A 24668-nucleotide genomic window follows, 5' to 3' on the forward strand; every position below is an offset into this window, starting at 1 on the left:
AAAAAAATAATTTGACTGTTACATCCGATAATTATTTTCTATCAGTCATTTATCGATGAACAGTGTGTTTTTAGGTATTTTAAAATTTTTATTCCCTCAAATAATTTGAGTTATTCTTTGTATAACAATATTTTTAATCAATATTTATTTATGAATCGTATTTTTATTGATCGAAAAAAAAAAAATTTTAAAAACGTAAAAAAATGAATAATAAAAATAACAGAACGATAATAATTATAAATAATAAATTATGAATTTTAAAATGTATACAGATGGTTACTTTTCATGATTGATACTTAGGCAGATACAAAATTGATAAAATTATTTTCTGATTGATTTTATTTTTGTATAATTGCAATACATTGAGGCTTATTTTAATTTAGTACCCTCTTTTATTATTAATATTATATACATCATAATAATTTTGGCAAGCCCCAACAAATGTACGTATGCAAAAACTTTTTTTAAATTTTAATATTATTAAATATCGCACATAAAGCACCTGCCAAAACATATTTTTTTTTTTTTTTATAAATATACATTAACAAAGAAAGTTAAAAAAAAAAAAACAGAAATTACGGTCAGGTGTATTTTTAAAAATTTATTAATTCATTTATTGTTTATTTCTTCATTTTTTTTTTTTAACAAAACAAAAAATATATAAATTATTTACGTTATTTATTCACAGTGCGGACATTGTTAATCAATAATTATATATATTTTTTTTTTTCATTTATTACAATACATTCAATCAATTAAAAAAATTATATCATTTATTCGTATTTTTTTTTTTTTTATAATTAAAAAATTGATTAAAGACAAACTATAAATAATCGAATTTTTTTTTACACTGTGTTCAATTATTCGACACAAGTTTATTCTTATAATGACTTTATTTACGTTTTTTTATTTTTTAAATATTTTTAGTTATAATCAAAAATGACAGACAAAAGATTATTTTATTTATTTTTTTTTACTTTTTCGACAATTCATTATTCTCATTTTATAAAAAGAAAAAAAATATATATATATCTATATAAATAATATTTGTGCCACAAATAATTAGCGAAACAAAAAAAAGAAAATTTTCCTCAATTTTCAATTTGTTATTAACTTTCATTTATGTTAATTAATAAATGAGTAAATTACAAATATGAGGATCACAGATTTATTGAATAATCTGTTATTTTAAATATGAAATTTTAATAGTAGAAGAAGTCGACAGGTACGAAAGGGATGATGAAAATCATAATGATTATTATAATTATATATACTATTAATCATTTTCTTTTAAACATTGTTTTTTATTTTTGCAAAATAATTAAAATTGAAATATGAATTTTTTATATTCATTTAAACTATTGCTACTATTTTTTTTTTTTTATCTGTAATTTTTATTTAATAAATTTATTTTCATAATTATTTTATTCATCAACTATTTGTCATATAATAATTATTATTTATCGTGTCCAGTCATAATAGTGTCAGTTAGCACCTCGTTCATCGGGTCATTCTGACTTTTTTATAAAAAAAAAAAAAAAAATTTAAATATATATCCCACGTAGCGCATTAATTGGGCTACTTGATTTGGCACAAAATTTGTCAATTTATTGAAACATAATAGGTATCTCTTTCAAAATACATACAATTTTATTTGAATCACAGGGATTAATTTAAATTTTTTTTTTCTTTTTAAATCTTGTATTTTATTTTTTTTTATAATTTATTTATATTTTTATAAATGTCTCTGAGAAATACCGATGAAGCACACAATTGTTTTTTTTTTTGTTATTTTATTTTTGAAAAAAATTATGAAAGATGATGCTGTCTGTTGATGTATATATTTTTAATATTTGTTTTTTTTTTTTTTGATGATTGATATAATAATAGTAACGATTAAACAAATACTTGACGTTTTACATCATTGTCTGATGTATCATAATTCCAATAATAATATAATGATAAATAATCCACACTAATGTCAATCACTGATTTCCAATGATTTAATGTGGCTTGTTATGAAATAGTATGATGTGTTGTGGCAAGTGTGCCATTCATCGGCAGTCACAGTTTGAGCTCATTTGCAATTTTACTGGCAATATTTTTAAATCCTATTGATGTACCAAGTATACGTTTAAATCTGACTCCATTTAATGATAATCTTGGTAATTTACATACTTCAATTTCCCATTGTACTTGACTGTCTGTTGCTGCATCACCATGAGCACAAAGCAACAAAAACACGTTCCAAAAATAGCCTTTTAATTTGAAATTAAATATTAGCAATTTATAATTAAAGTATGTGTATTTTGTCAAATGACATTACTTGCTCTTTAAACTAAAAACAACATTTGAATAATCCAATGGAAAATTTCAATTATTTTTCTAATTATTTTCTAGAAAACTGTACACATGCTAGATAAATTTTTACGAGCAAATATTTAATTCAAATGATAAAAAAAATATCAAACAAGCCAATTGTACTTTTTACTCTTTGTATAAAAATAATTTAAATTAAATCATAGCATGATAATTGTAAATAAATAAAATAATAAATATTCAAACTAATTAAATTGAATTACCTTACGTATTTCGGACATAATTTCATTAGGATCTCGACTACTTGTCGTTCTCATACTCCATGTAAAACGTAAACTTCTCGGCTTAACTTGTTCGTCGTTTGTGGTTGCACCACTGTAACAAAAAAATTTGTTAAATACTGTTTTCACTTTTTAAACTTTCTACAATTTCTAAATATATTTTATTATATTTATAAACATATTGCCTTTTTTGAATTTACATTTTTAAAAAACTAATAATAAAATTGAACTTATGATTGAAAAAAAAATATTAAGTAACAGTTTATTTTATTGAATTTACAGTTTCAAAAAAAAAATAAATAAACGAAACTTTGAGGCAATAAAATAAAAATAAAATTTTTGAATAAATAAAAAATTTTTGTAAATATAACGTACCTCACTACTGGATGCTTGGAAGGTACGGTTGGATCCATAGGGCTGAAATAACAAAAAAAAGGCAATTGCTAATGGACACTAGTACTGTATTGTGAATTACCTACGTTACGACCATCACCAGCGTGTCGCCATTGCAAATTAATTGTGAGTCACGAATGAATATTAAAATACTTATAAACAAACAATTAAACAATTAATTATAATAATGATTTTTACTTTTTTTTTTTTTTTTTTTCATTTTTAATTTATTTTATAAATATTAATTACGCTTTTTAATAGTTGTTGATGTTGTTGATGTTGTTGATGTAGTTGTACTTATTATTGATGTAAAAAAATCAAATATTAAATAAGAAAAATAATCTCACATTTATACAACGGTAACAACCACTGGTAGGTTGAATCGTATAAAAGAAAAAAAAAAAAAACAAAAAAAACAATTTCTTCTTTTTTTCTTTATAATTATTATTGACAATTTTTTTTTCATCACATATGTTTTTTCTTGCACACAGGCCTTGTTACAAAATTAACCAGTCCAACTATATTTTTGCATAGCTAAATAATAATTTAAAAAATAATAATAACAACAGTAATTACATGCATATACAAAATAAGAGCTATAAATTGAGAAAAAAGAAAAAAAAAAAAAAAACGAAAAAAATTGATTTAAAAAATTATAAATAGCAATTATTGTTTTTTTTTTTTTTTTTTTTTATTTCTTTAAACTTAAAACACTTCCTTCTTCAATAGAGGTTTGCAGAGAAATAAATCGATACAACATTTACAAGACATTTTTTAAAATATTTATTAATATGAAATTATTACTATTATTGCTGCTTAAAATTATTAAATAATAATTCTATCCTGCAATATTGTTTTCTATGATTTTTTTTATTAATTTTTGTCTTTATTTTACTATTTTCAAATAAAAAAGTAAATATTCCATTTACTGTTTTCCCACACATATACCTTAATGAAAAACAAAAAAAATTGAGTATAATAATATAATTTTTTAAAAATATAAAATTAGAATATAAAAAAAAAAAAAAAAAATCTTTTTATATATATAATTTAAAAAATGATAAAAAAAAATTGAAATAAATTCTAGCTTGTTGGACGGGTTGGTTGGAAAACAGCAAATGGTACAGTCCAATACAGGCAATTCATATTTATGTATCATTAATATAAATGTTTTTTTTATTTAAATTAATTATTTCGTTTTCTATTGATTACTTAAATATATGATATACTAATTATTAAATATCTTTTTTTTTTAATTTAAATTTATTCGTTTTTGAATTATTTTTAAATTTATTTTTCATTTATTTATTATTTTTTATGTCAAGCAAATTACCAGATTATTTTTAATCAAATAGTAAATTGTAAAACATCACTTGCAACAATTATTTAAATAAATTTTTTTATATTATTTAATATTTATTTTGTTAATTTATTATTGCATTACAATTTGCAACAACAGTCATTAATGCATTTAATTTTTATTTTCAAACTCGACGATTTTAGATTTAATTGTCCAGAAAAAAAAAAAGTTTATAAATAAAAATTTGTAAAGAAAAGAGTTATATTCGTTTTTTTTCAATCAATTGTTTTTTTTTGTTTTAATGCTATTTATCAACACAAAAAGAGCAGAAAAAATAATAACAAAAAAAAATTAATTAATAAAGGAAGTCGATAATTTTTTTTTTTTCTTTTCATTGTCTTTTTTTTACTTGCATTATTTTACAAAGCACTTGGAGCAAAAACTATTTATTATTTTATAATATATATTTTTTAAATTTAGAATTGATTATTTATTGTTAAAAAATTTTTAATTCATTACCGATAAACAAAAAAACAAAAAAAAAAAAAAAAAAATGCATCAAGTCTCTTAATTCATAAGACGTATCCCGAATAATTGAATGTTTTTTTTTTTTTCTAAATTAAAAACAAAAAAAAATAATAATAATACACTAAAGAATAATTGTTTTTTTTATCATGTTATTTTAATTAGCAACTTTAATTTTTATATAATTATTTTTTGTCCGATAAATTTATTATAAATCAGGCTTTTAAACTCTATCAATTATTTTCTAGAAAATGCAATATTCGTACATTCAATAAAACAACGAAATAATAATAATAATAATTGCAAAAAAATAATAACTGAGCTTTGAAAAAAATAAACAATATATTCGGGTAACGTAGAGAATAATGAGATCACAGTCAAAAATAATGAAAAATGCAAAATAAAAATTAATAATAATAAGCAAGCAGCCTGCAATATAAATTTAAATTTTTTTCGATGGTCTGTGATTGATTTTGTTGCTTTTTATTTATGTTTTTTCATTCTAATAATACTTAACAATTAGTCCAGTTTTTTATTTCATTGTTTTTTCTTAAAAAAAAAAAAAAAAAAAATATTATCTAAATTAATCACCGATTAGTCATTGACCAAAAAAAGAAAAAATTATCATTATTTTTTTTTTTTTTCATATAATACATGATGGTGTATCCCAATTATTATTTTTAATATTTTCAATTTGTTTACAAATTTTTCTAAATTATTTCCACCTATGCTTTGATTTATGAAAAAATAAATTTTTCCATATTTTTGAAGTATATGTGCTTCCACATGTTCTTTTTTTTTTTTTTTAATTTTTATAAATCTAGTTGTTCTTGGAATATGCAGCTTTATATTCAATTTTAATATTTTAACTAATTTTAAATGTTTAATATTTAATTATTTTTTTTTTTTTTGGCAAGTTTGCCAATGTGTGTTTGTGAAATACCCAGGTTTGTTCACAACTCGCAAACTCGTTTAATCATGAAGAAACAAGACGAGACACATCATCCGTTCACTTAGAAAACCTGTTGATGCACGGGTACGATTATAATAAATAAATCGTTGATAATAATTGTTTATTTGTATATATTAATTTGTCTAAATTGTGTGTATGTGTGTATGTTTATTTTTTTTAATTTTTTTGTATATATATATATAATTTAAACTTAGTGAATAAAATTCGCTGGCGATGTCGTTCATAAAGAAATATAATGAAAATAGATTTAGAAATAAAAGAAAAATAAAAAAATCATACTGCAAGCCAACAAAGCGCAATATTATTTTCGAGAATAGAAAAAACAAAAAAAAAAAATATATATATAAATTTTTTTATATCTCATCATGTAGTGTTGCCCGTGTTTATGTATAAAAATAATTATCATTATTAATATTTTTTTATTATTATTTTTATTATTAATCATTATTATAATATAGGTTTTTTTTTTTAATTTTTTTTTTTAGTTTGTGGACGCATATGACTCGAGGTGCAGTTTTAAAGCGAAACATATTTTTTTATATATGGGGAAGGCACAACAATTTCTGTGCTACGATTAAAGTGCGTAAGGCGACCCTCTGCTTTTCGATATCAACGACACCCATCGTCTTATTGACGTGGAAGACATTAAATATATATATTTTTTTTTTCTTTTTTCTTTTTTATTTACACAGGGCACATATTACATAAAAATTTTTAATGATATAATATGATTTATGAAATTGAAAAAAAAATAAAAAACAAAATTACATAATTATTTTCAATTTGATGATGATAATACAAATGAAAAAAGAAAAAAGAAAAAAAAAATTGTAGCAAAAAGAAACGTGCCTATTTATTAAAACTTGGTGCACCACAGAATAACGGAGTCAAATTTTTTTTTTATAAACTCTTTTTTTTTTTGTTTTTATATGCATCACAATCTCCATTGAGCTTTCAACTTGTATTTTTTTATATTTTTTGTTTATTTTGACGTTTGAATTCTTGCAGCAATAAACTTGGAATCACATAATATATATATTTATATATATTTATTTATAATTATAATAATAATATTAATGTTTTATTGACGTGGTGAGGGGCTAAGTTGATTTATCTCACGAGTGAAGAGCACACGTCAGGTGGTAGTTGATTAATCAAGGGGACTCGCGTCACACTATGACATTGGCCATCATTGGACACATTGAGACGGAGCCGATTCTACTTGGTTCAAGTCCTGAAGCAACAGAATTATTTAACCGATGTTATAAGTTAAGCCGATTTAAATTAATTTTTATTAAAAATTTAACAAAAAAATAAAAATAAAAAATTATATATGTATGTAAAAAGAATATATATATTTTTATAAAACAAATAAATAAATTTAATATAAAAAAAAAAAAAAAAAAAACAAATTGATGCATCAATGGCTATGTGTTCCAATATTATTGTTTTTTATTTTAATATATTTTTATTTTCTGTTTAATTTATCAATGCGATTGATGAGTACAGTGACCATTTCAGTGAAAGAAAATTATTTTTAATTAATAATATTTTTTTGTATCTCATCTATACAAATGTCACGTTATTCTGTGGTGTCATCACGTTGGCATTATTATTTTTTTATTCTTATTAATACTCTTATTATTATTTTTAATATAATTTATTTATAAAAAATTTTAATTCAGTGCAGGGCATAAGTACAACATGCCATCACCATATTTATATTTATTTAAACAATTCCCATACAGATAAGAATTAAAAAATTTTATAAAAAATAAGATTTTTATTATTGACAATATTTTATAGCCTTGCTAAAACCAAGTCAAGAGAAAAGAGGGATGCACAATGAATATGCGAGATTTTTTTTCATTTTAATTTAAAAAAAAAAAAGAAAAGAAATTTAATTTTATTTATTGAAAAAAAATAATGCTTTATCGTTGTAAACTGACTTTTAGGTATTTATATTTTTTAATTTAAATTTATTAAAGCTCTATTTTTGTAATAATAAAAAATTCGCATATTATTTTTATTTGATTCATCGTACTGTTTGATTTGATTGAATAATATTTTAATCTCATCTAGAGTATTAAAAATAATACTAAGCTTTAAAAAAATAAAAAAATGAATTTATATTTAATGAAAAAATTAATTTATAGCGCATTTAAGCAGGTTATTTTAATGGGATAAAAAAAATTTGATAAAATGAATTAAAACGTACGCGATTAATTATTAAGAATGTAAATTTACATAAAAAAAATTAATAAATATAAATAAAAGCTAAATAAATTTAAGCTACATTAATATAAAATTAGCTTTCATTGATTATGGTCGCTGCTAAACTCATCAGACATATTTTAAAAAAATAAATAAATAAATAACCGTTTTATTAAATTTTAATATTCTTTTTTTTTTTTAAGTAATTTTAAATTATTTGGAAATGCAATATCCATTAGGACTTAAAAAAAAATACATAGTCATTGTGCATCCTTAAAGAAAAAAAAGAAAAAAACAAAAAAAAAAAAAAAACAACAAGTTACATGCAAACTAACAAATAGATACGATAATTCTTCGGATTAATTTAAATGTGTGTAATTTGTTAAATGAAGTGTAATTAATATTGTTCATTGATAACTTAAATATGAAATTAATACAAGTGTATTTATTAAATTTTAATAAAGCATGTATTTGTTAATAAAAAAGAAAATTAGAATGAAGAATTAAAGTACCATTTAATAAAGTTAATTATTAATTTATTAGTTGAAAATAAAATAGATTAGTTAATGATAAATAGTTAATTGGTATAGCACTTGTTGTTGTTGTTGTTTTTTTTTTTTTTTTATATAAAAATTGATTGCTTGTTGGCAAGATGAAAAAGTATATCCGAAATAGAATTATTGTATATTCACCAACATGCAATGGGATATATGAAATTTTAAACTAACGTATTGATATGTAATAAATAATATTAAAATAATTTAAACTCACCGTTTTGAAAACCTCGATGATAGCTTTGAGAAAAATGATGGCCTTGCCAGTGGACTTATTGCGCTCGTATCCTGGGTATGAGTATGTCCCTGTAATATTTGCAACGATTCAGTTCCAAAAAAAAAAAAAACAAACAAAAAAATATTAAATTATAAAAACAGAAAATAAATAAAAATAATATATTTAAAAATTAATAAACTGATTAATTACCTGAGTATGATTTCTCTGTGCTCTATTTTGACCAGAATGAAACGTACTACGACTTGGTACATTTCTAGGAAATGCTGGGGTTATTGGTGTCGCTAATCTGTTACTTGGTGCAACTCCCAAACTGAATAAAGAAAATTAATATAAATAAATCAATCAAATATAATTATTTATTTAAACTTAAAATATTTTATTATTAAAATATTATTATTCATCTATTTTTTTCTGTTCTTTTTATGTCACATTCACTCCATGATACACTCAAAATAATTAAAAATTAGTATTAAATAAAATTAGATTGATTTTTTTAAATTCACAAAAAATACATTTATTTAATATTATTATACATCATTGTTTATTAATGTAATATTTCACTCAAATGAAAATATAAAATGAAAATAGATTAAAATAGAAAATGATAAAATTGTAATATTAAAAAAAATAGATGTAATATGATACATCAAAAAATTAAATGTAAAATGATAATGATACATGCTTTATTAAATATTTACCAAATGATTAATGATAATATTGTATCAGTGTTAATATAAATGAACATGAAAATGATGAGATAAAAAAAAATAGATGATAAAAATGTAATATTAAAAAAAAATATATCATGCAAAAATAAACGAGGATGAATTTTATAATGACCAAAAACTATCCTAGAGCTCCTCCTAATGTGGATAAATATTTGATCGAATAGTAATATTATTAATAAATAACCAGTGCGACAGGACAGGGTTGACGATAAATTCGAAAAAATTCCTACATGTAGATTACCCCAAGAAAGTTAGTGGCCGAATTTAAATTAATAAAATAAAAATTAAAGAATAAACGAGTCCAGGAAATAATAACAAATAGAGCCTTAATTATTGGCTTGTTATTTGTTTTAAAAAAAAAAAAAAAAAAAAAAAAAAGGAAATACGAGGGGGACCTGTACCTCTGTCTAAGAGGGTCAGCTGTTGCAAGTAGGGAGTTGTGAGCATTCCGTGGTTGATTGTCCAGTAATGAATGGTCACTCGGTGGCACTCCACTCGAGGAACGGTGACTTGCACTGATGCTGGCTGACTTGATATGACCCCGTGTTGGCCTAGTGCCCTCGGTCAAGCTGTGCACAAAACTAATCAAAGAGAAAAAAAAAATAATACCCCGAAAAGAATAATTATTTATTTATTTATTTTACAAATAAATAAATAAATTATCAATAATAATTTTAAAACAATTGGGGTTCAATGGACACAGAATATTAATATTTAAAAATTTATCAAGTGTGTGTCCAATTAGCCCCGACTGTTTTAATTTTACCTCACGTTTCCCTGATAATAAAATGAAATTAAAAATATATTTATCAAGAAACCGAACACGTTTTTGAAAAATAATAATTTTTGGGTATGACAACTAACTCTGGACAAATAATTTAAATACACCTGTCTTATCTTGATGTAAATTGAACACAGATAAATATTAAATAATTATTATGATGATTATATGAATAAATATTGAAATTGTTGTTTGTTTTATTTTTCTGAACAGATGAATTAATGATTTTTCAGGCAACACAGCCAGACATGCTTCAAAAACAATGCAACAAATAAAATAATTTCATTGAGTTTCTTTCACTCTTTGTGTTTATATAAAATGCAGCTTTTTAATTTATTCATCTAATTCTTACCCTCATTATGTATAACACACATAAATACATTGAAAAAAAATAAAAAAATAAATATTGAAAGTTTTTTGTTTATTTTCAAGTTAATATTGCTTTTCGTGCACAAACAAAAAAAAAAAACAATAAATTTTGTGCTGATTATTTGATTGATAAAATATTAAAATAAAAAATAAATACCTGGGTACGTCATTTGTTCGTTCAGTTGATGATGATGTTGTTTTAGTCTGGTCGTATGATATTGTACTACGTCTTGCAACAGATGCTGGAGCTGGTGATGTCAATGGTCTAACACCACCACCAACTGTTGTATTAATTGCATTGCTTTTTCCAACTCTTCCTTTTCCACCAGGACTCGTACCAACGCCTAGAATAAACATTGTCACTGCAAGCCTCATTAGATGTTGTTGAACACAAAACAAACCAACGTACGTCAAGGACAATTATAACAAATATATAATTTTTAACAAACAAAAAAAAAAAAATGCAGCCAAAATTGGGAATTGCAAAAAAAAAAAAAACATTTTTCATTGCTTTTTCTATAAATTATTATTGTAACGCTGGTTTCGATTGGGCTTTCATTATTATTATGATTAAATTTATGAAGAAAAAATAAAAAAAATATATAAAAAAAAAAAAAAGAAAGAAATAAAATGACAACAATGAGTACACACAAACAAATACACACAAAACAACTCAAGGGAAACGAAGAAAAACTTTGGATTTAAAAAAACCAACTTTTAGTAAATGTAATTTTGCAAAAAATAATTATCTAATGCCAAAGCAAATTATAAGCATCTCGTTCCCTTCAGAATTTTCATGATCAATTATAAGAAAAATTAATAAAAATAAAATATATTTATTATTTTTAATTTTTCTTATGTGTGACTTATTGATAGTGCTGAAATGATAAAACTCACTAGTATCGAGTTGTCCAGGACTATTTTTAGATGCTGATGGTCGTGTTGATGATACACGTGCACTATTTTCTTTAATTGTTGCTGCATCAACAGTATTTTGACGTTTGAAATTACTACCAACTGTTGATGTAACACCACCACCACCACTAGTAACTGCTGTTGCATGATTGTGATTCGTTGCATTACCTGGACTTGGTGCCCCGCCTAACATAAAATAATGATAGTACGAAAAGAGCATGGTTTGATGTTAAAATCACAATAAAAAAAAAAAATCAAATAAAAATAAACAAAAAAAACTATGATTAATGGGAATGAGAATATTAAATTTTTGTATTAGTTGGTTGCAAGGACTTACGAAGAGTTTCACCACCAGAGGAAGCACGTCTATTGGGTTTAGCATTGCTTGCAGATATACTCCGATGAACACCTCTGTGTGATGGACTTTGTACAGTTGCACCGGTACCACCTCCTGAACCACCACTGCCAACACCACCACCTCCTCCACCGCCACCTGAGCCAACTTGTGGTGGAATATTACGAAGTGACAATGAACTGCCCGATCGTGAACCATCACTTTCCGGCTGTAATATTAATTGTATTTTATTAAAATAAAATATATATATATTAAAAAAATAATAAAAATAGATTGAAAATTGTCTTTTACATCAGTTGTTTTTCTTCCAAGAAGAAGATACGTTGCAAATACATCATCATATTTTGCTTGGCCCAATGAATCCTCAATTTCACTTCTTGAATAACCAAGAATTGCAAGGGCTTCTGTAAAAATTAAATAAATATATATTAATAAATAATAATTGTTTTTTATAAAATTATTTTTAATGATAAATTTCATACTGGCAGATTCTCCTATTCTTTTGTGATCTTTGTAATCTGGTTCTGGTTCTAAGTACGGTTTTAATTCGTCCTCTTCATAACCCATATTCATCCATTTATCTTTCATAATATTCTGCTTGACAGAAAAACAGCAAATGATGAATAGAAAAAAAATAAAAATAAAATATATATTAATTAATACTTATATAATCAAATCATTGATCAAATGATCAAACAGATAATCGAACCTTATCACCACGTACCTCTAATGAGGCCCGTTTTGTTGGATTGAGCACCAAAAATTTTTTCAATAAATTTTCACAATCAGTTGACATGTAAAATGGAATTCTATATTTTCCTCGTAATACACGTTCTCGTAATTCTCGTAATGTTGAACCATCAAATGGCAATGAGCCAGAAACTAATGTATACAAAATAACACCAAGTGACCAAACATCAACTTCTGGTCCATCATATTTTTTACCTAAAAAAAAAATAAATGATAATTTTAATTTAAAAAAAAATATATCATTTATTTCATGATATCAATCAACACAATTTTTAATCAATGAAAAAATAAATAAATGAAAATTACCTTGAAATAATTCGGGTGCAGCATATGGTGGTGAGCCACAAAACGTGTCTAATTTATTGCCTGGTGTAAATTCATTGCTAAATCCAAAATCAGCAATTTTAATATTCATTTCACTGTCTAATAATAAATTTTCAGCTTTTAAATCTCTGTGTATAATTTTTTTTTGATGACAATATTGTACTGCTGATACAATTTGCCTAAATTTTGCACGTGCTTCTTTTTCTTTCATTCTACCATGTAATACCAAGTAATCGAATACTTCACCACCACTTGCATACTCCATCACCAGGTACAATGTCTTTTCAGTCTCGATTACTTGGAAAAGTTTAACTATGTTTGGATGATCCAACATTTTCATTATCCTTACTTCACGGAAGAGCTAAAATTAAACAATTTAATAAAAATTAATTACACACATATGGTTAATAAATAAATAAATATATATTTAAAAAAAAAAAAAGAAAATACCTTTTGAAGACTACCAGGATTCAGCTGGGTCTTGTCAATGATCTTGATTGCCACTTCTTTGCCAGTTGGTACATGTTTGGCAAGTTTGACCTTGGCAAAATTACCTTTACCAATGGTCTTTAATAATTTGTACTTGCCAATATGTGGCTCTTCATTGGCTCGACTTCTTGATGATAATCTACCACCACCACTGCTTGACACTCCAACGCCATCAGTCTAAATAAATAAATTATTTTTATTAAAAAAAAAGTTATAAAATTATTAAACTAAAATCAATTTAATCAACAAAATAAATCTATCAATAAAACATATATATTTTTGCTTGGTGGACAACGTCATCATTAGAAAAAAATATATAGAATTTTTTTTTTACTTTTAAAAACACAATTATTTATTACACTTTGTGTAATAAATTTTAATAGTAAATAGTGTTGATAAATTAAATTGCATGTACGCACATTGACGTATTTAAAAAAAAAAAAAATTAATAATTGTCAACGGAATTAATTGAAGCTTGTTAAAAGCAACAAGATCCAAATTGTCTTTTTTTTTATTTTTTATTTTTAAGTAAATTATATATTGCTTTATATATCAAGGTTATCAATCAAGATGGCAAATGATGAGTCAATAATTATTTACCCCCAACAAATATTAATAATAATTGTTATTTGAATAGTTTATGTAAAATAAATAATATTAAATTGTCAATTTGAACGTCAATGTTTTATTACCCGCAGTCCACGGGTGACCATCATGACAGTGGGCACACCGACGAGCTTAATAGTCGCCAGTTTGATGATCACTTTTATTTATTATTTGTTAGATAATAAAAAAATTGAAAAAAATCAAACTTTTTAACAATAAATATTTATTGATGAAATTATAATAATAATGTCATCAATAAATCACATTTACAAATAGAAAAAAAATGAAGAAGAAATTTTTTATAATTTGTAAAAACAAAAATAAATAAAAATTTTATGTTTTTTTAGTTTTTCAACATTAAATTTTGCAATATTGCAAATCTTATTCATTTTAAAAATGAAATCATGATAAAAATAATATTTTTAAATAATAGGATTATCAATAATTAGCTTTTTTTAAAAAAAAATTATAAAAATGATTAGTCAATCGACCCAGAATGGCCTAATTGACTCCAGGACGTAGTCGCTTGACAACAAGATTTTTCTTTTTTCCCTTTTCCCACTACCACAATCACCTTCAATACACGACGTTTATCATTTGATACCGTTGATAATTGTTCCTCACGCATTATCGTCATTTATATACATCAAAATTAAAAAATATTATTGCAGTAAAATTAAAACACTTATATTGGCACTTGTCAAATGAACAATTAAATATCCTTCATTTTAAATCAACTAAATTTTCCATATTTTACATTGTTCTAATTGAATAATTATAAACTTCACCAAATAATTCATAACTAATGTAATAAGTTAGAAAAAGATTTTTTTTTAAAAATCAAATTTTTGAATTATTTTTATTGATGAAGAAGGCAATACCAGGCAACAACGTAACACTAACTGTCTGATGACGACAAGTAACCAATACGCATACACACAGACAGATATACATTTAAAATACAGGGAGGGTACACCACCAAGGGATGGAATCAATACGTGACGCCACTCCCGTCAGCATGGTAAACTGGTGCGCGAAACCAGCAACCCTTGTCGCTGATATTGTACAACCCCTCCATTTTAATAAAAAAATTAAAAAAAATAAAAAAACAACAACAATGAACGCATGCGTATTATTATTGTTTTTAAAAATATATATATAATATAAACATAATGAATAATTATTATTAATAATTGTTAATAATAATGATAATGATAATGAAAAATAAATAAAATAATAATTAATATAGTTTTTGTTGATGTTGATGATAATATGAGCTGATGAATTTATGTGTGTACTAAATTTTAGTTAAACAGTCTGTTAATGTTTTGAAAATATTTGACAGTAGGGTCAGCTGTTCCATTTGGCTTGCCTGACCAACCTCTATATGTCGTTGGTTGATGTCATTATAATGTCCTCACCTCATACAAGCGTGTCTTGAAATAAGATTTATATTTTGTTATACCTTCTGATGATTTGGTGATATTGTTTTCTGCATGATGTCTGTTAGTGGCCTCATGACACTATTGTTGTTGTTGTTACGTTGTTGATGTTGTTGAATTGGTGGTGATGATTGTTGTACTCGTCGTCTATCATCATTATTTTTACTACAAATAACTCGTCTTGTATCACTTGATTGTTGTTGTTGTTGCTGCTGTTGCTGTTGTGCCCTTGATTGTACACGTAATGGCATTTCCACATCTTGACAACGACGTGTATCTGATGCTGTTCTAACAAGTTTAATTGGTTGTCTTTTTGTCATATTACCAGAATTACCAGTTGAATTTCTCGTTGCATCACCACGTTTTAATGGCATCGTCCTTTTAAAAAAGTTGAATTTTATAAAATTCACATTTTGTTGTTTTTATTTTCATCATGAATTTATTAAATATTTTTTTTTTTTCTATCAATAGGTATATAGGTATATATATTTTTTGTGAATGTAATCTTGATATTTTAAATCAACGCGAAAATTAAATTTCAAAAGGAAATTCAAGTATAAATAATATTTACTTGCAAACAAATAAATAAATAAATAATAAAAATAAATAAAGGTTATGTTATTAAAGTGAAATAGATAATATTAAAATAAAAATAATTGAAAGAAAAAAAAAAAAAAACAGTTTATGGTAATTAAATTTACCCATCAGCTTCGTCGTCAGTTGTGTTATTCAACAGGTCCTCATGTTCTCTGTAACGCAGCTGTATTTCAGGTTGTAAATCACAGCTGTCTTGTAACTTATTTTGTCCAATAATTGTATTCATTTCAATAGCCTTCACCTGTCTTTCCAATTGATCAAGTACATTTGTACTTTTATTATCATCTTGTACAATTAAATCATCTGATTTTTTTAATATTGCATTAAGACTTATTGGTATATTATTATTTTTATTTAATTGTATTGGCGATGATGGTGGTGATGATGATGATGATGATGATGATGTTGTTGTTGTTAATAATGGTTTAACAATATTTGAATTTTCAAATGCACGAAATTTACGTATAAAATCTTCATTCATTTTTTTAGTTGGTATTGGTGCTGGATAATTTTTTGTACTTTTAATTGGTGTTTTTTTTTCAACAACAACTAGTCCACGTTCACTTTCAACTAATTCCCATTGTTTTAAACTTTCATGTGGTGTTGTTGTTGATAATTTTTTATTTTTATCATTTGTTTGTGTATTATTTGTTCTTGCTGAAACAGTCATCAAGTGTCGTCTCATTGAACTTATTGAATTTCTGCCTGATTGAACATCATTAATACGTGATTCAATCACGTGACCCTTGTCATCAGCCATAATGTTTTTTGTTTAATTTAATATTTTTTTTTACAAGCTTACACTTTTTTTTTTTTTTTCGTTTCACATTAATCAATAAATAAATTTTTTTTATTTAATATTCTTCATAAATCCCGTTAGGTCAAACTCTGTCGAAATTAAAAAATAAAAAAAAATTTCTTAATTTTATTTTTACCGTTTTTTTTTTTTTAAACAATGCTCAAACGATCCCAAATTTACTATTAATTATTTATTTTTAATCACAAAAGCTAGTAAAATGATTTTTTTTAATAAAAAAAAAAAAACGAAAATTATGACAACAAAAAATTTTAGTTATGGACAAAAATAAGAAAAAATGATATTAATTTTTAAATCTTGATTTTTAAAATATAAAAAATAATATAAGCAAGCAAATGATTGACCTACATTAGCATTAACTTGATGCAATAATAATAACAACAATAATTGTTATGAATAAAAAAGTAAAAAAAAATTAATAAAAATAACGTGTCACAATGTGAATTATTTATCGGCAATGAACCAACTGTTACCAGTCATTTTCTCATAAGCCAAAGCGAGTCTCAGTCAATGTTATCAGTATCGTTTTATACTGATAACGATAGCAATGAATACATCTAATAGACCCGCCCCACACTTGAGCTATTAAAATAAATACAAATAAAATACTCCAAAAAAAAAAAAAATACACATAACAATAAACAATTCCTACAAAAATTTGATAGACAAAAAAAAGAAACCTATATAACTTATCACAAGTTGAACAACCGATCAACTAAAAAAATTTCTAAAGAATAACACTTGTTGTGAATCAATCAAGTATAATAAATACTGATATATAAAAAAATATGATTAAGACGAAAGAAAAAAATAATATACGAATAATAAATTTAAATGTGTATTGATGCATCGAATGTATGACTCACGAATGAGGATTCAAGAATGCAGTGGTAGGATAGAGTAATAAAAAAAAAAAAACGAACGATTCATGAGTCACGTATAAACGAAAAATTTAATTGTCAACAAAAAAAAAATAGATGTATTTTTATACTAAAAATAAATAACATAATGACAAGTAAATGTGGTATCGTTAGCAAAGTCTAAATAAAAAAAAAAAACTTTTTTTTTTTATGAATCTAACCTCTTCTCGAGGTCTCTTGTCACATGCAAAAATATAACACAACACTGAAAACTCAATGATATCAACACAATCATTTTGATAATAATAAAAATTTGTTATTTTTTGTTTTTTTTTTTCTTTTAAATAAACACACTAGAATAATTTATTATTGTCACTTGAAACATAGTAAAACCACGAGGAATATAATAATAATTTGTATAATATTTTGAGGCAATTTTTTTAGAGCTAGCAAGACTGGACACGCACCACTCACTGGTACGTCATGCCGTGCTTAGAAAGTCTCTAACCTCCTGTGCGTTACAATCCCAACTCGAGACGAAAACTCGCTCGAGCGCCCACGCTTCTTCCTCTTCGTTGAATAGAAAAAAAAATAAATATAATGATGAATAATAATTATTATTATAAAAAAAAAAAAAATAGAAAATAAGAGTGTAACTATGATAATAGTTTGATTTAAAATTGTATAAATTTATAAAAATATACTTTTAAAAATTGTAGTGCAAGGGTTTTGTTTTTTTTTTTTTTTCAATTTTTTTTATGACACAATTGTTTAGTGATCCTTGTTACAGGTTGTTTCAAGTGACCGCGCGCGGTTGACGCCGGTTCTGTGGGAGTTTTAGATGTATAGAGGGGAAAAAGAGGAACGCGCGTCTTTCGAAGTTTCAAGACAATTCCAAACTAAAGAACTGGATATAAAAAATTTTTTTAAAAAAATATTTATCAAGTGGGAGAAGAGGAAATAAAAAAAAATATATATATAACTGAGACTTTACGGAAGACTGACTGGTCACGGATACTTTTTTTTTTTTTTTTTTCAACTTCTTTTGTAAACTTTTGTTGTAAAAATATTATACATTTATTGTAAAAATATGAGTAATTAAAATAAATAATACAAATTTTAATTTAAAAGAAAAAAAAATTTAATCAAAATTTTTAATTTTATTCAATAGAGTGTAATTAATTTAAAAATTTATAAAATTTATAACAATATACTCTATTAATTGTGATGAAATAAAAAAAAAAATTATTTTTGTTATGCAATTGACAAGAGAGAACGAGAGAATTAAAAAAAAAAATTTAATAAAGACTACATACGTTAATAACAAAAAAAAAAAATATTATTTATAAAAAAAAAATGCCGGTTATACACAATGATATTTTACGTATCTTTCATAACACTTGTTAAAATATTGTAAAAAAAAACAAGAAAAAAAAAAAAAATTATAAATATTATAAATAACCACAAAGCATTTTTAAAAAAATAAATTAACTTCACTATATTTAAATAATTGTATTCTAAATAACTATACTATTATTGTTAATAATAAAAATGTTAAAAAATAAATAAAATTGGCAGGTGATAGCCATTGTAGACACTTGGTGATTCAAGAGGTGTGCACTCTCGCAAAAACACGAATCAACAAAAATAAAACCGTAAGGTGGCAGCAGTTGTGAGGCACAGTAATCGGTATATATTACAAATAAAAAAAAATATTTTTAATTCAACACACACACACACACACACACACAAATTTGTTTATAATTACAAAAAAAAAATGAAAAAAAATATGTTAATTGCTGATGGTAATTATCAGCATAATAGTGAGAATGACCATAACCGTTTTTTTTTTTTTTTTGTTATTTAAACTTTATTGTATTTATTATTGTTTTTAATTTAAAATAATAATTGTTATTATTTAAAAGAGTGTTTAGTGCATACAGTGTACGATATAACTGATATACCGACAAGTATATTAAGTTGTGTGTTGGCTGGTTGTTTTCAACGACCGTTTTTCTGTAACCCAGAGAAGAGGAGTAGTGTCACGTGAGCTGTATCTTGAAATACATTGATACAACACCCACATTAACCAAAGCCACATCACTGACACTAACTGATAATACACACATTAATTCAACCAACTGCATTGTTAATATTATTTTATTTATTTAAAATTTTTTTTTCATTTGAATCTACCTTATATTAATTTATAAAAAAATAATATTTTACAAAAAATTTTATTCTGTAACGTTGTTGTTGTTGTTGTTGTTGTTGTTGTGGTTGTTTAAATATTATAGTTAATTTTTTATTAATAACCAGAAAAGAAAGTTGAAATTTTTTTTGTAAATAATATTTTTTAACGTTTCAAATTGCATGTGTGGTTGACCTCATTGATTGAGCTTAAACTTAGCAAGTATATGCAAAGTATAAAAATAAAAAAATAGAAAAAATAAATAAATTTTCAATTTATTTATAGATTATAAATATAGTTTTTTTTTTATAATATTTTATTTGTTTATATAGTTATTTAAAAATTATGCAAATAATTGTTATGTAAATTTTATTTTTATAGTAATTTTTAAATAAATAATTTAAAAAAATGAGATAATTTTATAATTTTTTTTGAATAATTATCATTAAGATGATCGACATTTTGTTGTAATAAATAAATTTAACCCAGTTTTTGTTTTCCTGGTAAATTCATGGTGTCATAGTTTAGTTTGAAAAAGAAAATTTATAAATTGTTGTTTGTTTTATTTGGTAAAAATAAAAAAAAATATGCACGCATGAGCAATACCGTTATCTTTATTTCCAGCAACTTTGACTATTGTTAAGGAAAAATAAGGCAAATAAATAATATAATTATAATGATGATTGTAAAAAAAAAAAAAAAATAAATAAAAAAATATAAATAGAGTAGCCCGGATCTGAAACAGCTGTAATTTTATGTTTTATTTATTTTTTTTTCTTCATTTAATCCAAATTATTATTCATCTTGATACTTTCAAAATACTTATCATAAAGCAGCATACAAAGTGCGTCAAATATATAATGTTTTGTTTTGGAAATTTCCATTGACGATTAAAATTAAAAGATAGCAAATTATGTACAGCAAAGACTGTTTTATTTTTATTCTCCTTCTTTTTTCTTCTTAAATTTTGTTATTTTTTATTCTGTTAATAATTTTATCAGAAATGCAAGTTTATTTTTTAAGTAAATTGTTTTTTTTTTTTTTTTTGACAGGTGTATACATATAACCAGAATCAAATGGAAGAGTTTTTTAAGCACATGTTTGTCTGGTTAAAAATAATTTTTAAATAACATCTCATTTAATTTACTATCAGTAATATATTTTAATTATTATTTAAATTTATTTTGTTATTTATGATGAGTACTCGTTTTTAAAACGAACAAAAATATATTAATATTTTTACTTCAATTTGTTATAATTTTTGACGAAAAATTATATTTGTTAAAATAAATTACGTAGATTAATCAATTGTAAAAGAAAAAAAAATTATAAAACAGATTAAAAGCCGAAATAATAAATTGGAGTATTTGAAGACATTTAAAATTTTATGTTTATCAAAGGACATTTAAATTTTTTATATTACTTTACGAAGAAAAAAATTAAAACACAATGATTCTTTTTTTCCAGGAACCTCAACTGGGCCAATTCATTTACGTAAACAAATAAATTTAGTGCCCAAAAAAAACGACCCTATTCCTGGAAAATATTCATTCAAAATTTATTGAATGAAGTTTAATCAAACGAAAAAAAACGACCCAATTCTTGAAAAATATTCATTATTCATTATAGAAGTTTAAATTTTTTTCTACAATTGGTCAGATAAAATACTCATTTTTTTTTTAGTATGACATTTTTAAAAATAAGAAAAAAAAAAAAAATGAACAATTACAAGCTAATAATTAAACTCTATTTTCACATATAAATTTTTATTTTTTTTATTATCAAAATTCATCACAAAAATAAATGGCATTTAAATAAAAATAATACAAAATCTATCTACAAGTATTAATCATCCATAAAAAAATAATATATTATTATTAAAAATTTCTCTTCTTTCTCTCGACGACAAAACATAAAGTTGTATTAAAAATATAGAATAATAAAAAAAAAAAAAAAATTCCAACAGGTTAAAAAATATATATATATAATTTGATAAAAATGAAAAGTGAAAATTAGTAATACTTAAGCATCGGTCATTACAATATCTTTACTTGCAACAGTGAGTAAAATTGCAGCAAAATGAAAGCATTGAAAAAAAAAAAAAAATAGAAACTATAAATAAAAAAAGAAAAAACCGGAAAGTAATTATCTTGTAATTACAATAATTATAGTTTAAAGAAATGCAACTCAGTACAAATGGCTTTGTATGAGATAAAAACGATAAATAAAAAGAAAAAAATAAAACCATCAATTTGCTATTTTTTAAAAATATTTAAAAAGAGTTATATTTTTTTTTAATTTGTTTATTCTCAAGTTATTAAGTATATAAATTGTGATATATTATATTTATTATACAGGAGTGTCGAATGCATAACCATCTATTGTCGACGTCTGTAAAATTGTCAATAATGTCTCAAGGATGTTATCATGTGCAGGTCGTGCGACAAAACGTCAGTTATACATATGAATAAAAAAAGAAAAATTATATATACATACGTATTATAATAGTGAGTGTGCTCAGGCATGTCAATGTATTTTATTTTTTACTATATGGCTATTGTCGTGACACAGCCGGAAGTCTCAAGCAACATTGTAAAGAGGCCCAGAGAATCAAAAAATATATATAAATTAAAAAGAGAAACAGAGTTGCCAAATAACTTTAAAAGGCGTGTTGTTCATTGTGCATTATATCAATTAATTTAAAATAAAAAATATAATAATTATTTTTTTCAGATATTTCAACGAGAAATTATTTATCATTGAAGTTATAGAGGAGTTACTGTAAAATTAATTTCAAAGTATTTGACCATTACAAAAATTATTGAATTTTTAATTTACAAATGAATGACTTTGAAAATTCATAAATTATTTTTAAAATTGTATTGATATTTTTAATATTATTAACATAAAATTTGTAATGAAAAAAAAAGAAGATTAGTGATACTTTTAAAATATAGTTTCTTTGAAAATTGTCGTCAATATTTTCTTCAATTATTAATATAAATAAATTAGTAAATATGTTTTAATTTTAAAAAATTAAGAATTGATATTTTGAAAAATATATTTATATTTTTTTTTCGTTTAATAAAATTTTTAAAAACTAGCCAATTTTGTATTCAAAAAATATTAAAAGTCTTAACTGTTATTGTTGGTTACAATTTAAAAAAAAAAAAATAATAATCGAATTCCTTTTGAAAATTATGGTAATACTAAAAAACTTGGTAATTATAATCGAACATAATAATTAAAACTTTGTGTTAAACAAAAGAAAACAAGTAAAAAAAGATTAAATGTAATAAAAACAATAAAATTGTACAATCAAGTCCTTGATAATATGACAAATGAAGTAAATCTTTTGTAAAATAAATATAAATAATAAATTGTGACTCAAATAAAATGGAGATTTCCATTGAAACAATTCAATTCATTCAAGTAATTTCAGCTGATCAGTGGAAAAATTTTATTCACAGACCTTGAATACCTTGTTCGACACACGTTAAGAGATTAAAAAAAAAATAATAACAACAAGTAGATACATAAAAAAATAAAAAATATAATAGTAAAATTTATTCTAGCACTTGTAATAAATATAATTTTATATATAGACCTGCTAACTTTTGCTTGAAATATATTTTATTTATTATTATTTTTATATATCTATTATAAATCGTGACTGTTGTTGAGCGAGCTACAGTGTTTTAAAATTTAAAACCTCACAGTGAAAGGTAATATATACAATCACACAGTAAAAATCAAAGTATATTTTTTTTTCTATATTTTAATTTATTGATTGAAATATTAATATTATTTTTATTTGTATAGTAAAAAATGATCATTTATAAAATACAGTAGATTCTTTGTTCACTTAGAACAAAAAATCAATAAAAAATTGGAAAGTTAGGTATATAATTATTAAAGTTAAAGAAAAAAATTATTATGTCTTTGTTTTATTTTAAAACACCTGCTTTTTTATTTGTAATATATGCAAAATTATGTTGTTTTACTTTTATGCAGCAACTTTGATTTTATGTAAAAAAATATGATTGCGGTTAAATGTCTGTTTTGCAATAACCATCATAAAAAATGAAAATACAAGAGTTATATTGCCCGTCACTTTATTGAAAAATAAATGAATAATTTAAAAAAAAATATATTCATTGAACTCGATTGATATTTGATTCACATTTTAACGATTTTTATTGATCATATAAATTAAAACACTCAACAATGATATGTATTTTTACACAAATCAATTATTTTGTATTTCAAATAATAAAAATAAATAAACAATTATATTATTGTTATTATAAAACAATCTAATCAATTGGATTAAAATTTATTTTAATTAATTCAATAAAAGGTCATCAAAGTATATGATTTATTAATAATAATTTTTACGACTCAAAAAATATTTACATTTACGTATTTATATTTTAATCAACATTTCAAAAAAAAAAAAATATAATAAAAACAATAACAAAAAAATCATAATTATTAATAAAAATATTAAATAGAACAAAGTGACTTTATGTTAGTATTGAAAATAATATACACTGTTGTAACGACGTCATTAAATAATCAGCCTTTTATCCTGTCTAATAGAGACAACAAGTAACCGCGTGATATTATTTTCGAGTCGTGATTATT

At 23.2% G+C, this 24668-nt stretch overlaps 1 protein-coding gene across 23 annotated transcripts in view; it reads right to left on the reverse strand.

Moving 5' to 3' along the window:
• Window positions 1-2549: 2549 nt before the first annotated feature.
• The window catches only part of LOC122849060 (serine/threonine-protein kinase MARK2-like), a 37400-nt gene continuing 15281 nt past the window's right edge, over window positions 2550-24668 (reverse strand). For 3 of the 23 annotated variants that reach the window (XM_044147587.1, XM_044147589.1, XM_044147588.1), the window contains 15 exons: window positions 16258-17041; window positions 15580-15934; window positions 13470-13685; window positions 13002-13380; window positions 12655-12890; window positions 12428-12539; window positions 12237-12349; window positions 11928-12153; window positions 11573-11776; window positions 10833-11037; window positions 9927-10106; window positions 8987-9107; window positions 8777-8865; window positions 2976-3017; window positions 2550-2694 (listed from right to left, as the gene is read on the reverse strand). In XM_044147587.1, the coding sequence (XP_044003522.1) occupies window positions 2565-2694; window positions 2976-3017; window positions 8777-8865; window positions 8987-9107; window positions 9927-10106; window positions 10833-11037; window positions 11573-11776; window positions 11928-12153; window positions 12237-12349; window positions 12428-12539; window positions 12655-12890; window positions 13002-13380; window positions 13470-13685; window positions 15580-15934; window positions 16258-16913 (3264 nt within the window). In that variant the 5' untranslated portion in view covers window positions 16914-17041 and the 3' untranslated portion in view covers window positions 2550-2564. Of the gene's footprint in view, window positions 2695-2975; window positions 3018-5533; window positions 7026-8776; window positions 8866-8986; window positions 9108-9926; window positions 10107-10832; window positions 11038-11572; window positions 11777-11927; window positions 12154-12236; window positions 12350-12427; window positions 12540-12654; window positions 12891-13001; window positions 13381-13469; window positions 13686-15579; window positions 15935-16257; window positions 17042-24668 lie in introns of those variants that run through there. The other 20 variants (XM_044147605.1, XM_044147606.1, XM_044147590.1 and 17 more) reach the window with 19 other exon arrangements.

This window comes from Aphidius gifuensis, linkage group LG2, assembly GCF_014905175.1.
Source record: "Aphidius gifuensis isolate YNYX2018 linkage group LG2, ASM1490517v1, whole genome shotgun sequence".
NCBI lineage: Eukaryota > Metazoa > Arthropoda > Insecta > Hymenoptera > Braconidae > Aphidius > Aphidius gifuensis.